Here is an 18,823-nt window from a genome sequence, read left to right as displayed (position 1 = left end):
AACTGGGGCAAGGTCATATCTCGTTGTGGTTTTGATTTGTATTTCCCTGATGATTAGTGATGTTGACAATTTATTAATGTACCTGTCGTCCATTTGTATGTCTTCTCTTTAGAAATGTCTATTCGTGTCCCTTGCCCACTTTTTAATGGGATTATTTGTTTCTTACTGTTGAATTGATTGAGTTCTTTCTATGTTCTGGATGTTTGTCCTGCTGGCTCCCAGGCAGTCTGCACTGGTCTTGGCTATGGCTGCAATGAGCTGGCTGGGTCATTCCCCAGGCCCACAGGTGGCATATGCAAGTGAGTGATTGCTTTGGTAGTAGTGGTAGGCTGGGTTATTTGAGAACCTGCTGTACATCCTTTTGTTTAAAATTACAATTTCCAAAACCCTGTCAGTGACATTAATTGAGGAATGTTGTGAACTCATTAATTGATTTAAAAAATTTTTATTTTATAATAGATGCACATATTTTCAGGTATATGTGATAATTTGTTACATTCATATAATGTATAAAGATCAAATCAAGGTAATTGGGATATCCATCACTTTAAGTATATATTTTATTTATGAATTTGAATTATTCTCTTCTAGTCATTTTGAAATGTACAATACATTATTGTTAACTGTTATCACCCTGCTGATCTATCGAACTCTGGGTCTTATTTCTTCTTATCTAACTGTATATTTATAGTCATCAATCAGCCTCTCTTCATGTCCCTCTCCCCTCGATTTTTTCCAACATCTGGTAACCACCAGTCTACTCACTATCATGAGATCCACATTTCTAGCTCACACATAGTGTGAGAATATGCAATATTTGTGTTCCTATGCTTGGTGTATTTCACTTTACATATAGTTTCAGCCATGTTGCTGCAAATGAAAGGATTTCACTCTTTTTATGGCTGAATAATATTCTGCTGGGTATATACGCCACATTTTATTTATTTATCCCTTGATGGACAATTAGGTTGATTTCATACTTTGGCTATTGTGAATAGTGCTTCAGTAAACAAGGGAGTGCAGGTAGCTTTTTGATATATTTTATTTCTTTCTTTTGGATGATCTGTCTATTACTGAGAGTGGGGTGTTGAAGTTCTCTATTATTATTGTGTTGCCATCTATCTCTCCTTTTAGATATGTTAATGTTTGCTTTATATACTTGGATGTTTCAATATTGGATGCATACATATTTATAATTGTTATATATCTTCTTGCCAAATTGACCCCTTTCTCATTATATAGTGATCTTTGTCCTTTTTATAGTCTTTGGCTTGTAGTCTCTTTTATCTGATATAAGTATAGTTTTTCCTGCTCTTTTTGGTTCCCAGTTGCGTAGAATATGTTTTTGCATCCCTTTACATTCAGTTCATGTGTGTCTTTATAGGTGAAGTAGGTTTCTTGCAAGCAGTGTATAGTTGAGTTTTGTTTCTTGATCCATTCAACTACTCTGTGTCTTTTATTATAATTGTACAATTGAATCCATTTACATTCACTGTTATTACTAATAAGTAAGAACTTACTACTGCTCATTTTGTTGTTTGTTTCTGGTTGTTTTTAATTCCTGTCTTCCTTTTTCCCTTTCTTACTATGTTTTGTTAGCACTTAAGTAATTTTTGTCTGATAGTATGTTTTAATTTGTTGCTTTTATTTTTAGTAAGTATTTTATAGACTTTTGAATCATGATTATTATGAGGCTTACAAAAAACATAAGTTGTTTTGTTTTGTTTTGTTTTATTACTTTTTCAGAAGAAGTCTTGCTCTGTAGCCCAGGCTGGAGTGCAGTGGTGCGATGTTGGCTCACCGCAACCTCCACCTCCCAGGTTCAAGCGATTCTTCTGCCTCAGCCTCTGAAGTAGCTGGGATTACAGGTGCACACCACTGCACCCAGCTGTTTTTTGTATTTTTAGTAGAGACAGGGTTTCACCATGTTGACCAGGTTGGTCTTGAACATAAGCTATTGTAAAGATGATAACTTAGATGACAAAAGATACAAAGAAAGAAAAAACTTTAAAAACTTTACATTTTAACTCCATTCTCCTATATTCTGACTTTTTGTTTTCTCAATTTACGTTTTTTCACTGAGAAAACACCTGTGAATCAATTTACATATTTTTGTATTGCTTCTAAATATTAAACATGTCAGTCTTTAAATATCAATATGATATATCTAACAGATTGCTATAGCTATTATTGTTTTTCATAGATGTGTCATGCTACAGTTATTAGTGAATCACACAGCACAGTTACAGTATTAAGAGTTTCTGGTTTTGTTTATGTTCTTAATTTTACCAGTGAGTTTTATACCTTCAGATGTTTTTGTTTGTTTGAATATTACTGGGTTTTTTTTTTCTTTCAGAATTTTAAGAACTCCCTTTAGTATCTCTTGTAAGACAGGTCTGATGGTGGTGAATCCTTTCAACTTCTGTCTTCTTCCTTTCTGAAGCATACCTTTGTTGGATACAGTATTTTGGATAGCATTTTTTTTTTCACTTTGAAAATGTTATCCCACTCTCTCCTGGCCTGTATGGTTACCATTGAGAAGTCTGTTGCCAGACCAATTGTAGTGCTCCTTTATATAGTACTTGTTTCTTTTGCTGCTTTTAGGATCTTCTCTTTGTCCTGGCCTTTGAGATTTTAATTATTATATGCCTTGGGGTAGTTTTATTTGGTTCTAATCTGTTTGATTTTTTTTGACCTTCCTGTAACTGAATATTCATAGCTTTCTCAAATTTTGGAAGTTTTATTATAAACTTCAAGCTTGGAATAATTCTGTAATATCAACTTCTTTAGCTTCTGCTTATGAGTGGAAACATGCAGCATTTATCTTTCTGTTCCTGGCTTATCTTACTTAACATAATGTCCTCCAGCCTCATTCATGTTACCTTGAATGACAGGATTTCATTCTTTTTATGGCTGAATAGTATTCTGTAGTGTATATATACCATGTTTTCTTAATCCATTTCTCTGTAGATACTTAGGTTGATTCCATATCTTGACTAGTGCTGCAGTAAACATGAGAGTGAAGATACCTCTTTGACATACTGATTTCCTTTCCTTTGGATATATACCTAATACTGGGATTGCAGGAATTTTCAAAATACTGGTAAACCGTGCATTCTCAACTGGGGGCAATATTGACCCTGAGAGAGAGAAAATAGTTCTTATTTTTCTTTCTTAGTGTCTCTTATTAGGGAGAAACTAAGTCTTATTAATCTAATCTGATTATAGTATATAATTATATTTTAAATATAAATAAAATATATGTACTTTATTATATAGGTATAAGTATATTTAATGGTTTAATTTTTATTTTGGGCAAGTGATAGTAAAAAAAAAGGTTGAGACACACTACAGTAAACTATATGAAAGGGATTTTAAACCCTTTAACACCATTATTTAACAGTGATCTCTAGGTAAGAGTATGAGATTAGGCATTAGGCATTTGAGTTTAAAGAGGAACTTTTACTTTTTACTCTGTGTATTTTAGTATTGAATTTTTTACATCCAGAATTTACTGTTCTAGTTAGCATTAACATTTAGATTATCTGCATTACTCCTCCAAAAAATTTAAAAGAATAATGGAAACATCGTATTTAATCCTTTCATCCAGAGACAACACCTGTTACTATTTTGTAAAAAGTCTTTGTATTTATCTGGATATATTTTAATAAATGCTATCTGTTCTGCCTTCAAAATGTATTTAAAATCTGACTACTTTTCACTGTCTTTGACTACCTCATTAATCTAAGCTCTTATTTTATAAAACAAAAAGTTAATTGCATTATAACTATTGGTTTTTTTCTCTCTGAACAATATACATGTAAAAACTAATATTTTGATTTTAATGGAAATTCTTTGTGTTTCTTATTTTGCTCTGTAGTGTATGTGTAGGGTTGTACATGTATAGGGTTTCTTATTTTGCTCTGTGGTGTTCATCTTGAAGTTCCTATTTAATTTCCATAGCTTTCTTCTTTGTAATGAGACAGCAAAATGTTTCCCCCGAAGGCTATTTTTCAACAAAGAGAAATTTTTCTTTGCCTTATTGTATTTGCTTTGCCAGGATCCCTCTGCTTTGAATCCAGAAAATGATTAAGAACTAATTTAAAATTCATTTATGCTTGGTTTCTTTGATCAAATTGGTAGGCTTCCTTATTCACAACATGATTTATCCAGAGAGATCTCTGGCACAGACCTTTTGCTAAGTCTTTCACACTCTCCTTCCTTTGATCTTAATTTAGCTCCCTCTGCTTCTCTCTGACCTCCTCTCAATAAGCACAGTGAATTAGAAACAATGTATCAAGGACCAAAAAAAAATTGTATTGCTTATCCTCACCTCCCCTATTCTGCCTCAAAGGTATCTATTTCTTTTTCAGGCTTAGTTTTCAGCTTTTGTTTTTTGATTCCACATCATCCCATCTTGGTTTTCTCCAGTATCAACTTCTTTCCTCCTTCTTTCTTTTCAGTGTTTTACCGTCTAATTTTTTTTTTAAATGACAAAAACCTGAGTCCTTTATTTTCTTCTAAACAGTTTTTTCCCTCATACTCGTGTTTCAGCAAACACCCGGTATCTCTACTTCCCTACTTCTCTTTTGCCCCACACCCTTAATGTCAAGGTTTCACTCTACTGAAACAGTTGTTGCTCAGCGCACCTTAGTGACCCAGCTGCCACATCCTTCTGCCCACTTCTCAGACCATGTTTACTTCACTCCTCTGAGGTGGTTGACCACTTCTTGAATCTCTCCTCCCTCAGGTATTCTCACTCTTCAGAATTCCTTTATTGATTCCTCCTCCTGTTCCTCCCCTCCCTTTTAAAATATTTATAAAATTTCAAACACATACCAAACTATAGAACCCAAGTGTAGGACAGTGAATCCCTATGTACCTGCCATCCAGTTTCAGTGATTATTAACTTGTGCTCAATCTTTATTTTATAATCATCTCCACCCACTAGTCTCTCCCCACTCTGAATCATTTCTTCCACCAACTTTTTTTTGTTTGTTTGTTTGTTTTTTATTATACTTTAAGTTCTAGGGTACATGTGCACAACGTGCAGGTTTGTTACGTATGTATACTTGTGCCATGTTGGTGTGCTGCAGCCATCAACTCGTCAGCACCCATCAACTCGTCATTTACATCAGGTATAACTCCCAATGCCATGCCTCCCCCCTCGCCCCTCCGCATAATAGGCCCCGGTGTGTGACGTTCCCCTTTCAGAGTCCGAGTGATCTCATTGATCAATTCCCACCTATGAGTGAGAACATATGGTGTTTGGTTTTCTGTTCTTGCGATAGTTTGCTGAGAATGGTGGTTTCCAGCTGCATCCATGTCCCTACAAAGGACACGAACTCATCCTTTTTTATGGCTGCATAGTATACCATGGTGTATATGTGCCACATTTTCTTAATCCAGTCTGTCACTGATGGACATTTGGGTTGATTCCAAGTCTTTGTTATTGTGAATAGTGCCGCAATAAACATATGTGTGTATGTGTCTTTATAGCAGCATGATTTATAATCCTTTGGGTATATACCCAGTAATTGGATGGCTGGGTCATATGGTATTTCTAGTTCTAGATCCTTGAGGAATCGCCATACTGTTTTCCACAATGGTTGAACTAGTTTACAATCCCACCAATAGTGTAAAAGTGTTCCTATTTCTCCACATCCTCTCCAGCACCTGTTGTTTCCTGACTTTTTAATGATTGCCATTCTAACTGGTGTGAGATGGTATCTCATTGTGGTTTTGATTTGCATTTCTCTGATGGCCAATGATAATGAGCATTTTTTCATATATCTGTTGGCTGTATACATGTCTTCTTTTGAGAAATGTCTGTTCATATCTTTTGCCCACTTTTTGATGGGGTTGTTTTTTTCTTGTATATTTGTTTGAGTTCTTTGTAGATTCTGGATATTAGCCCTTTGTCAGATGAGTAGATTGCAAAAATTTTCTCCCATTCTGTAGGTTGCCTGTTCACTCTGATGGTAGTTTCTTTTGCTGTGCAGAAGCTCTTTAGTTTAATTAGATCCCATTTGTCAATTTTGGCTTTTGTTGCCGTTGCTTTTGGTGTTTTAGACATGAAGTCCTTGCCCATGCCTATGTCCTGAATGATATTAGCTAGGTTTTCTTCTAGGGTTTTTATGGTTTTAGGCCTAACATTTAAGTCTCTAATCCATCTTGAATTAATTTTCATATAAGGAGTAAGGAAAGGATCCCGTTTCAGCTTTCTACTTATGGCTAGCCAATTTTCCCAGCACCATTTATTAAATAGGAAATCCTTTCCCCATTTCTTGTTTCTCTCAGGTTTGTCAAAGATCAGATGGCTGTAGATGTGTGGTATTATTTCTGAGGACTGTGTTCTGTTCCATTGGTCTATATCTCTGTTTTGGTACCAGTAGCATGCTGTTTTGGTTACTGTAGCCTTGTAGTATAGTTTGAAGTCAGGTAGCATGATGCCTCCAGCTTTGTCCTTTTGACTTAGGATTGTCTTGGCAATGCAGGCTCTTTTTTGGTTCCATATGAACTTTAAAGCAGTTTTTTCCAATTCTGTGAAGAAAGTCATTGGTAGCTTAATGGGAATGGCATTAAATCTATAAATTACCTTGGGCAGTATGGCCATTTTCACAATATTGATTCTTCCTATCCATGAGCATGGAATGTTCTTCCATTTGTTTGTGTCCTCTTTTATTTCACTGAGCAGTGGTTTGTAGTTCTCCTTGAAGAGGTCCTTTACATCCCTTGTAAGTTGGATTCCTAGATATTTTATTCTCTTTGAAGCAATTGTGAATGGAAGTTCATTCATGATTTGGCTCTCTGTTTGTCTGTTACTGGTGTATAAGAATGCTTGTGATTTTTGCACATTGATTTTGTATCCTGAGACTTTGCTGAAGTTGCTTATCAGCTTAAGGAGATTTTGGGCTGAGATGATGGGGTTTTCTAAATGTACAATCATGTCATCTGCAAACAGGGACAATATGTCTTCATCTTTTCCTAACTGAATACCCTTGATTTCTTTCTCTTGCCTGATTGTCCTAGCCAGAACTTCCAACACTATGTTGAATAGGAGTGGTGAGAGAGGGCATCCCTGTCTTGTGCCAGTTTTCAAAGGGAATGCTTCCAGTTTTTGCCCATTCAGTATGATATTGGCTGTGGGTTTGTCATAAATAGGTCTTACTATTTTGAGATACGTTCCATCAGTACTGAATTTATTGAGTGTTTTTAGAATGAAGGGCTGTTGAATTTTGTCAAAGGCCTTTTCTGCATCTATTGAGATAATCATGTGGTTTTTGTCTTTGGTTCTGTTTATATGCTGGATTACATTTATTGATTTGTGTATGTTGAACCAGCCTTGCATCCCAGGGATGAAGCCCACTTGATCATTCCACCAACTTTTAAATGATTTATTCCCTATGGCCTACCCTCAACATTATTTTCTTCCCATGCCACATGCAATATATGGAAAAGCTCACACAGGCTAATAGTTTCTACCACCTCTAAATGCTGATAAACTTAAATCTCTTTTTTTAACATAAATCTTGCTGAAAAGCAGTCAGTGGCCAGGTGCGTTGGCTCATGCCTGTAATCCCAGCACTTTCAGAGGCCGAGGCAGGTAGATCACGTGAGGTCAGGAGTTCAAGACCATCCTGGCCAACATGGCGAAACTCCATCTCTACTAAAAATACAAAAATTATCTGGGTGTGATGGCAGGCGCCTGTAATACTGGCTGCTCAGGAGGCTGAGGCACGGGAATCATTTGTCATTTGAACCCTGGAGGTGGAGGCTTCAGGGAGCCAAGATCGTGCCACTGTACCGAAGCCTGGGTAACAGAGTGGGACTCCATCTCGAAAAAAAAAAAAAAAGAGGCAAGCAGGGTCATCTCCACTTGGATGCCCCACAGGTTCCAGAAATATAAGTCTAAAAGAGCACATCTTTCTTTGTCCACCTGCTGCTCCTTCTTAAATTCTGTTTTGGTTGCATAATCTTCATCCTCCTAGTTCTTCATAAATATATTTAGTCCTAGTTACTTATAAGTACATCTTCTGACCCATCAAGTTGTATCAGTTTTCCTGCTGCCCACTCTTACCCTACTATTATGGCCATAGAAAGGTCCCTTTTGCCTAGATTTTTTCAGTAAATTCCTAACTGATGTTTATTGCCTGCAGACTTGATACCACCCCACACACTATTCATCTTCCACATTATTATCAGAGTGATTAGAGTGATTTTCTTTTTGTTTGTTTCTTTTTTTTTTTTTTTGAGATGGTGTCTCACTCTGTTACCCAGGTTGGAGTGCAGTCGCACGATCTCAGCTCACTGCCATCTCCGACTCACGGGTTCATGCCATTCTGCCTTAGCCTCCCGAGTAACTGGGACTACAGGTGCCTGCCACCATGCCCAGCTAATTTTTTTGTATTTTTAGTAGAGACGGGATTTCATCGTGTTAGTCAGGATGGTCTCAATCTCCTGACCTCATGATCCGCCCACCTTGGCCTCCCAAAGTACTGGGATTACAGGCGTGAGCCATTGCACCCAGCACAGAGTGATTTTCTTAAAGCACAGCTTTATCATGGTATTCTCTTATTAAAACTCTCAAGCAGTTCACTATCATATCTGTATGATGAATGTAGACATACCTTGATCTGATCCTTGTCTTCCTTTCCATTCTTAATGTCTTCCCTCTTTCCTGAATGCTCACTTTTTGTTCAGAGGATAGAAAACACTTTTTCACACTTCTGTGTACTGTTAGCTGGGTGTGGTAGCACGCACCTGTAGTCCCAACTACTTGGGAGGCCTAGACAGGAGAATCGCTTGAACCTAGAAGGCGCAGGTTGCAGTGAGCCGAGATCGCGCCACTGCACCCCGGCCTGGGCAACAGAACGAGACTCTATCTCAAACAAACAAACAAACAAAAATCTAGCTCAAGAGATCCTGATTCTTCATAAAAAAATAAATCCCATGAAAATATTATTCCTACTATTTACATGAGGAAATCAAAAGCTCAGAAAGATGAAGTTACCTTTCCAAAGTCACAGCAGAAGTGGTAGACCTTGGATTTAAGTCAAGGTTATTTGACTTCAAAGCCCATACTCTGTTCACTATACCCAGTGCAAGAAGGTTAGCATGGAAGTTTGGCCTTATTCTGTGTGCAGCAAGAAGCTATCAAATATATTTGAGCCAGGAAGTTCATGGTCACTTTGGTGTTATAAAGAGAAAAACTAAAGATTATATGCTTTGAAAGCTATTTTGTTTAAGTATTAATTGTTTTAAGTTTCTCTATATACATTTAATTATGTTGAAATCAATGACTAAAATAAAGGCCAAGCCATAATTCTAAACAATAGATTTATCTTTAAAAGTTCTGACATTTTAGTATATTTTACTTTTGTTCTATTTATATGTAATAATATATGTCTGTTTGGTTTTTTTTATCAGCTTACGTTCATCTCAGGCAAAAGTCCAAATTTCATTGTTTCTTAAAGTTAGAATTATGCTGTTTGTATTTATAACCAAGAAACAAGGCCAGAAAGATACTTTAAATTGCAAATGTTTCCCTGAATTGATCTGATAACATGATTCCATTTAAGACATACTGGGTGTGAGTTATAAATAGATCGTTGTCAAATATCTTCCAGTTCAAATCTACTTGAATTATTTAAAATGTGGTTTTAAAACTGCTTTAAAGTTCATATGGAACCAAAAAAGAGCCCGCATTGCCAAGACACTCCTAAGTCAAAAGGACAAAGCTGGAGGCTTTACACTACCTGACTTCAAACTATACTACAAGGCTACAGTAACCAAAACAGCATGGTACTGGTACCAAAACAGAGATATAGACCAATGGAACAGAACACAGTCCTCAGAAATAATACCACACATCTACAGCCATCTGATCTTTGACAAACCTGAGAGAAACAAGAAATGGGGAAAGGATTTCCTATTTAATAAATGGTGCTGGGAAAATTGGCTAGCCATAAGTGGAAAGCTGAAATGGGATCCTTTCCTTACTCCTTATACGAAGATTAATTCAAGATGGATTAGAGACTTAAATGTTAGACCTAATACCATAAAAACCCTAGAAGAAAACCTAGGTAGTACCATTCAGGACATAGGCATGGGCAAGGACTTCATGTCTAAAACACCAAAAGCAACGGCAGCAAAAGCCAAAATTGACAAATGGGATCTAATTAAACTAAAGAGCTCTGCACAGCAAAAGAAACTACCATCAGAGTGAACAGGCAACCTACAGAATGGGAGAAAATTTTTGCAATCTACTCATCTGACAAAGGGCTAATATCCAGAATCTACAAAGAACTCAAACAAATATACAAGAAAAAAACAACCCTATCAAAAAGTGGGCAAAGGATATGAACAGACATTTCTCAAAGGAAGACATTCATACAGCCAACAGACATGTGAAAAAATGCTCATCATCACTCGCCATCAGAGATATGCAAATCAAAACCACAATGAGATACCATCTCACACCAGTTAGAATGGCAGTCATTAAAAAGTCAGGAAACAACAGGTGCTGGAGAGGATGTGGAGAAATAGGAACACTTTTACACTGTTGGTGGGATTGTAAACTAGTTCAACCATTATGGAAAACAGTATGGAAATTCCTCAAGGATCTAGAACTAGATGTACCATATGACCCAGCCATCCCACTACTGGGTATATACCCAAAGGATTATAAATCATGCTGTTATAAAGACACATGCACACGTATGTTTATTGCGGCACTATTCACAATAACAAAGACTTGGAATCAACCCAAATGTCCATCAGTGACAGACTGGATTAAGAAAATGTGGCACATATACACCATGGAATACTATGCAGCCATAAAAAAGGATGAGTTTGCGTCCTTTGTAGGGACATGGATGCAGCTGGAAACCATCATTCTTTTTTTTTTTTTTTTTTGAGACAGAGTCTTGCTCTGTGGCCCAGGCTGGAGTGCAGTGGCCAGATCTCAGCTCACTGCAAGCTCCGCCTCCCGGGTTTTACGCCATTCTCCTGCCTCGGCCTCCCGAGTAGCTGGGACTACAGGCGCCCGCCACCTCGCCCGGCTAGTTTTTTTGTATTTTTTTTTTTTAGTAGAGACGGGGTTTCACCATGTTAGCCAGGATGGTCTTGATCCCCTGACCTCGTGATCCGCCCGTCTTGGCCTCCCAAAGTGCTGGGATTACAGGCTTGAGCCACCGCGCCAGGCCGAAACCATCATTCTTAGGAAACTATCACAAGAGCAGAAAACCAAACACCGCATGTTCTCACTCATAGGTGGGAACTGAACAAGCAGATCACTTGGACTCAGGAAGGGGAACATCACATACCGGGGCCTATCATGGGGAGGGGGGAGGGGGGAGGGATTGCATTGGGAGTTATACCTGATATAAATGATGAATTGATGGGTGCTGACGAGTTGATGGCTGCAGCACACCAACATGGCACAAGTATACATATGTAAGAAACCTGCACGCTATGCACATGTACCCTAGAACTTAAAAGTATAATTAAAAAAAAAAAAACAAAAAAACCAAAACAGAAACATCATGCAAAGGAATAAAATGGAGCATTAGTGAAGGTCAAAATTAAATAATATTTTAAAGACAATTGTATGTACTTGGGAGACCAAGTACTATGTATACATAGCAACTTGGGTCAGGCTCCTAAGTGTTGTCTACTTTAAATACTTGTGCTGCTCCAGTTAATTTTCTTGCAATAGGAAAGTAACAAATATGTAGATGAGCAGCTAGAGAGAAATAAATACATCTGATTGACAACTCTGGGAGCTCACTTGAATTAGTTGAAATTTCTAATCAATTGCCTATGCTTTCAATTTTTTCAAAATATTGTCAGTATCAGTGCAACCAAAATAAAAGTCATCTAAATTTTAAAAATAAAATAAAATAAAATGTGGTTCAATTAATTTTGTTTCAAAATGTTTAGAAGGAAATATGTAACAGGTTGAGTTGACTTGAAACAAACAAAATGATTTTTATATAGCTTCATATTTTCTTTATGCAGGAAATTATATTTATGTGATACAATTTTGACAATAAAATTTTGTTTTTCTTAAAGACAGGGTCTTATTCTGTAATCCAGGCTGGAGTGCAGTGGTGCGATCCTGGCTCACTGCAGCCTTGAACTCCTGGGCTAAAGCAGTCTCCTTCCTCAGCCTTCCAAGTAGCTGTGACCACAGGCACATGCTCCCACACTCAGCTAATTTTTAAAAATTTTGTGTAGAAACGGGGTCTCGCTGTGTTGCCCAGGCTGGTCTTAAACTCCTGGCCTCAAACAGTCCTCCCGCCTTGGCCTCCCAGTGTGTTGAAATTACAGGTATGAGGCACTGCACATGGCAATAACGTTTCTGACTATCCTTTGATAATTAAAATTAACATTCTATCTTTTTATATTTGGTAGGGGATAAAGATATACTATTATATAGTATAGTATACGTATATATACTATTATATGTGTATATATAGGGATACATCATACACACATAGCATATACGTATCTGTATAAATAGATGGGTATGCAGATATAGAAAATCATTGCTTTAACATACTATCGTAGCCCCACATCCACTTTTTTATTATTATCCTCTATACTTTCCCATTCCCTCTGAATCTACTTTATCTCTCTTTATCACTCCCAAGGACTTTTCACATCCTTTCTTGTTCCAACAGCTATGTGTCCTTCTTAGTACATATCTTTAGTAGTTGCCTCTAGCTCTTAATTTAGACAAGTCCTTGGGATTGATTGATTTATTCAACAACTGTATTAGGGTATCAGGGTTCTTCAGAGAAACAAAATCAATAGGAAATGTTCTATATTTGTATATAGAAAATAAGGAATTGGCCAATGGGATTATGGAGATAAGTCTGTAGATCTGTAGCTCTGTAGTTGGCAAGCTGGAAAGCCAATGGTGTAGTCCCAGTCCAAAGGCCTGCAGGCTTAGACCTAAAAAAAGCTGGCGTTTCAGTGGTGGCACATGCCTGTAGTCCCAGATATTCAGGAGGCTGAGGCAGGAGAATCGCTTGAGCCTGGGAGATGGAGGTTGCAGTGAGCCAAGATCATACCACTGCATTCCAGCCTGGGCGACAGAGTGAGACTCCATCATAAAAAAAAATAATAGTAATAGAAATATAATAAAATAATAAAAATAAAATAATTTTTTTTTTCTGTTTCCAAAAAGTTTCCTTAAAAATGTTTTTACTATTGTTTTAACTAGTGAAATTTCTTGAGTTTTATGGAGGAAAGAATCTCAGGCTATGATAATTGTACTAAAATATGTGTTAGAGTAACTTTTTAAAATAAGGGATGTAACTAATTCATTTCCCCTGTCCCCCATCTCTTGGCAATTATCATTTTTCTTTCTGCTTCTAAGAGTTTGACTATTTTAGATACTTCGTATAAGTAGAATCTTGCAACATTTATCTTTTTGTGACTGGCTTGTTTCACTTAGTGTAACATCTTCAAGGTTCATTCATGTTGTAGCATATGATAGGATTTCCTTCTTTTTTAAGGCTGAATGGTGTTTTGCTGTAAGTACAGTCATGCACCACATAATGACATTTCAGTCAATGACAGGCTGCACATACAACTGTGTCTTCATAAGACTGTAATACCGTATATTTGCTGTGTCTTTTTGATGTTTAGATACACAAATGTACTATTGTGTTATAATTACCTACAGTATTCATTACAATAACATGTACAAGTTTGCAGCCCAGGAGTGATAGGCTATCACATAACGCTTGTGTGTGTAGTAGGTTATCCCATCTAGGTTTGTGTAAGTACATTCCGTGATTTTTGCACAATGACAGAATTGCCTATTGGGGCATTTCTCAGGCACATTCCCATCATTCAGAAATGCCTGATTGAATATACTACATTTTCTTTATCCATTCATTCGTTAATAGACATTTGGGTTGTTACCACCTCTTGGCTCTTAGGAGTAATGCTGCAGTGAACATGAGTATTCAAATAAATCTTCAAGATCCTGCTTTCAGCTCTTTTACTTAAATACCCAGAAGTGGAATTGCTGGATCATATGATAATTTTGAGTAACCTCCCTAATGTTTTCCATAGTGGCTACACTATTTTACATTTCTACCAATAGTGTACAACGTTTCCAGTTTCTCCATATCCTCACTGACACTTTTTATTTACCAGTTTTTTATAGTAGCCATCCTAATGGATGTGAGATGACATCTCAGTATGGTTTTGAAATGCATTTCCATGATGATTAGTGATATTGAGCATCTTTTCATGTGCTTGTTGGCCTGCCATTTGTTTATTTGCTTTGGAGAAGTGTCTACTCAAGTCCTTTGCCTGTTTTTTAATCATGATACTTGTTTTTTTATTGTTAAATTGTCAGAGCCATTTATATATTCTGAATATTAACTCCTTATTAGATATATGGTTAGCAAATGTTTTCCCCCATTCTGTAGGTTGTCTTTTTACTCTATTGGTTGTTTCCTTTGCTATACAGAAATTTTCAAGTTAGGTGTAGTCTAGTTTGTCTATTTCTGCTTTTGTTGCCTGTTTTTATGGTATCCTATACAAGAATTATTGCCAAATCCAGTGTCATAGAGTTTTCCTTCTATGTTTTTTTCTAGGAGTTATAATTTCAGGTCTTAGATTTAGGTACTTAATTCATTTTCAGTTAGTTTTTATATATGGCATCAGGTAAAGGTTCAAGTTTATTCTTTTGCATGTGTATATCCAGTTTTTCCAGTAGCATTTATTGAAGAGACTGTCCTTTTCCTATTGTGTAGCCTTGGCACCCTTGTTGAAGATTATATGACCATATACTTGATGGTTTATTTTATTTTATTTTATTTTTTTGTCTCTCTACTCCATTGATCCATATGTCTGTCAGTATGCTGGTACCATACTGTTTTGATTGCTGAAGCTTGGTAATATGGTTTTTTTTTCTATTTGGATGGGTTTTATTTTGGTTTTTAGAGATAGGATCTGCCTTTGTTGCCCAGGCTGGCTGCAAATGCCCAGGCACAAGCAGTTCTCCCACCTCATCCTCCAAGTAGCTGAGACTACAGGTGTGTTCCACTGCACCTGGCTCTGTAATATGTCTTGGAAGTCAGGAAGTCTGAGGCCTCTGGCTTTGTTTGTTTGTTTTTCCTCAAGAAAGATATTTGGATATTTGGGATCCCTGGAGAATCTATATACATTTTAGTATTTTTTTTTATTTCTGCAAAAATGCCATTGAGATTTTGAGAATCTGGAGAGCATTTGGGGAGTATGGACATTTTAACAATATTAGGTCTTGCAATCCATAACACAGGATGCTTTCCATTTACTTGTGTCTTCTTTTATTTCTTTCAACAATATTGTGTGGTTTTCAGTATACAAGTTTTTTACCTTCTTGAATAAGTTTATTCCTAAGTATTCTTTTGGATACTGTTATAAATATAGGGTAGTTTTCTTCATTTTTTTCTGCATACTTCATTGTTAGTTTGTAGAAATACACTAATTTTTATGTGTTGATTTTGTAGCCTACAACTTGGCTGAATTCAGTTATTATTTTAACAGGCCTTTTTGAGGAGTCTAGGATTATCTACATACAAGATCATATCATCTAAAAACAGATATAATTTTACTTCTTCCATTCCAATTTGGATGCTTTTTATTTCTTTTTCTTGCTTGGTCCTTCTGGCAGGACTCCTAGTACTATATTGTATAGAAGTGGTAAGAGTGGGTATCCTGGCCTTGTTCCTGATCTTAGATGGAAAGCTTTCTGTTTTGCACCATGGAGTAGGATGTTAGCTGTAGATTTTTCTTATGTGGTCAAATTATGTTGATGTAATTTCCTTCCAGTCCTAGTTTGTTGAGTATTTTTATCATCAGATGGTGTTAAATTTTGTTGAATGCTTTTTCTGCATTAATTGAGACGACCATGTGGTTTTAGTCCTTCATTCTGTTAATGTAGTATATTATACTTCCTTAACATGATGAAAAGCATCTACTTTAAGATACGCAAGACATAATACATAAAATCTTAGGAATTTGAATGTGTTTTCTGATCATTGCATAAGAAATCAATGGTAATTTGATTTGCCTTGTTTATAATAAACAGTTCTTGAGTAAATTCACAATCATAAGACTCATTTTAAAAAGGAACAATTAATAATGAAAATGAAAGTGTACACAGGAATAAAAGTCACAAATCAGTATTTTTCACTGGTTATTTTGTTCACTTGTCCAAAATTATAATTTTATTTTTGAGACTATAGCAATATTTTAACATTAGACATATTTTATTTATACTCTTTGTTTTTTTTTTGTTTTTGAGACCGAGTCTTGCTCTGTTGCCCAGGCTGAAGTGCAGTGGTGCAATCTCGGCTCACTGCAACCTCAGCCTCCTGGATTTAAGCGATTCTCCTGCCTCAGTCTCCCCAGTAGCTGGGAGTACAGGCATGAGCTACCACACCTGGCTAATTTTTGTATTTTTCATAGAGACAGGGTTTCACCATGTTGACCAGGCTGGTCTCAAACTCCTGACCTCAGGTGATCTGCCCGCCTCGGCCTCCCAAAGTGCTGGGATTACAGGCATGAGCCACTGTGCCCAGCCTTAAAATATTACTTTGAACCATATGAAGTTGGCATTTTTGGCTGCAAAAATAGTAGAATATTGGCAGTGTTATATTGTATACCACACATATAAATGTATCTTAAAGTATTTGGCAAAATTTCTAAGAGTGTAATTCTATTTTAACAGTGTTAAAGTTCTTTGTCTTTCTTTAACAAATGATACTTTAATTAATATTTGTCTTTTCTTTATAGGGCTTGCTTTTTAAAACATATATTCCAAGTTGAATGAAAGTATCATGCTAAACTGAGTAGTAGTAATTCCTGTGAGTTTTTTTTAAAACTATATCTAGGCTTCAGCCATTCTCTTTTGTAATAGTGAATTGTTTCTTGTTAGTTATCGTTGATGTAAGCATGTTTTTGTCTATCATTTTGTTATAGTCACACAAATTGCCCTCTGTATTTAAAAAAATGATGATGACAGTAATAATTGTAATAATAATAGCTAACATTCATTGAGAGTTTATTATATGTCAGGCGGCATTGTCCCAAGACTTTTATTAATTTGTTTAATTCTCATAATTATCTTGCAATGTTATCACCATTTTTCATGTGAAGAACAAAGGCCCCGAATGGCTAAACAACATGCCCAAGGTTATACCAGCTATTACATGGCAGAGAAGAATAATGACTGACTACTTGAACATGAGACATAATTTGAATCATCTTTATATTTCCATTTAATTAATAATTCTATTGTTTGATGGTTAGATGTCTAAATTTTTTATTTAAATTTTAAATAAATTTTCAAGGTTACATGTTACCCATTATGATTTCTTAAAATAAATGAAATAGGATTTTTTGTTTTTTTCTGTTTTAAAAATTTTTGTTTGTTGTTGTTCGCAGGATGGACAACCTGAAATTTTCTACACATTTTGGAATTCAGTTACTCAGGCACTTTCTTCTCAATTTCATGTGGCAACAAACTGTAAGTTTATTACTTATTTTGCAAATTAATTTCAAAGCTTTTAGTTATTTTATCATTTGATGTCAAGAAGCTTTGCTGTATTAGTTTACAAAACATTTGTATTGCTATTTTAAAATTCCTGGCTAATTGTCATTTTGTCTAGATGTTTAATCTGGAATCTCTTAGACGTATAATCAGTAAACAAAATTTTTACACATTTTTGTAATTAATATTTAGAATAAAATTCTCCAGAAGAATATGTCAATATCTTATTATTCAGACATCAGAAGAACTCTGTCTGAATTTTTCCTACGTAGAGTGTATAAAGCAGTTAATGTGGAAAAATTTAGCTCATGCTTTTAGAATTAGTTTATAACTGAAAGATATAAAAATACAGAGACTTTGCAAATTGTTTATTGTTGAAAATGAAGATTTAATGAATAAACAGATGAAATATCTACATCATGAATTAAAAGTTGGTCATTCAAATATGTTCCACAAAACTTTTTCTTAATTTCTTTATATCGTGAAATAATGGCGTGATAGGTCTACACAATGAAATATGCAATCCAGCTAATATCTTATGTGTATGTTTGTCTAAATACTTTAGGTAAGAGCATATAATGTACCTAGGCCTTTAAAAAAAGTGTTTAGTTCATTTCTATTTAAATCTTTATTCACAAGCATTTATTAGAAGTGCTTACTATATGCTAAATATTATTTAGTCACTGCCCCTCCCCCGCCAGCCCAGAATTAAATAAACTAGTCTGCTTGCCTCTCTACGTATTTCTAATGAAGTACGTAGTAAGACAGTAACCACAAAGAGGTCTTCATTTATTTGTAACGAAACAGAACTTAAGCTGATGGTGTATTAGGATCCATTTATCCCATTTACTTGTTGTGTTGTGTTGTGTTTTTTTGAGACGGAGTCTCGCTCTGTCACCCAGGCTGGAGTGCAGTCGCGTGATCTCGGCTCACTGCCACCTCCGCCTCCTGGGTTCAAGCAATTCTCCTGCCTCAGCCTCCCTAATAGCTGGGACTAGTAGCCACCACACCTGAGTATTTTTTTTTTTTTTTTTTTTTTTGTATTTTTGGCAAAGACGGAGTTTCACCATGTTGTTCAGGCTGGTCTCGAACTCCTGACCTCAAATGGTCGGCCCGCGTCAGTTTCCCAAAGTGCTGGGATTACAGGCATGAGCCACTGCGCCCAGCCTATTCCATTTACTTGTGAATCACACTGCTCATTTTGGGAGGGAATAAATATTGTATATTTCCTTGGTTTTTGTTTTTGGTCAGCTTTATTGA

The 18,823-nt window shown here is 36.0% G+C and overlaps 1 protein-coding gene across 4 annotated transcripts in view; it reads left to right on the top strand.

Moving 5' to 3' along the window:
- COG5 (component of oligomeric golgi complex 5) overlaps positions 1–18,823 on the top strand; it is a 371,971-nt gene that overhangs the window by 235,613 nt on the left and 117,535 nt on the right. For all 4 annotated transcript variants that reach the window (XM_023183076.2, XM_031936064.1, XM_023183075.2 and 1 more), the window contains one exon: positions 17,458–17,539. In XM_023183076.2, coding sequence (XP_023038844.1) covers positions 17,458–17,539 — 82 coding nt within the window. The remainder of the gene's footprint in view (positions 1–17,457; positions 17,540–18,823) is intronic.

Source organism: Piliocolobus tephrosceles, chromosome 8 (genome assembly GCF_002776525.5).
Source record: "Piliocolobus tephrosceles isolate RC106 chromosome 8, ASM277652v3, whole genome shotgun sequence".
Classification (NCBI taxonomy): Eukaryota; Metazoa; Chordata; class Mammalia; order Primates; family Cercopithecidae; genus Piliocolobus; species Piliocolobus tephrosceles.
The sequence above is the reverse complement of the archived record's forward strand: the minus strand, read 5'-3'. Positions and strand labels throughout refer to the sequence as shown.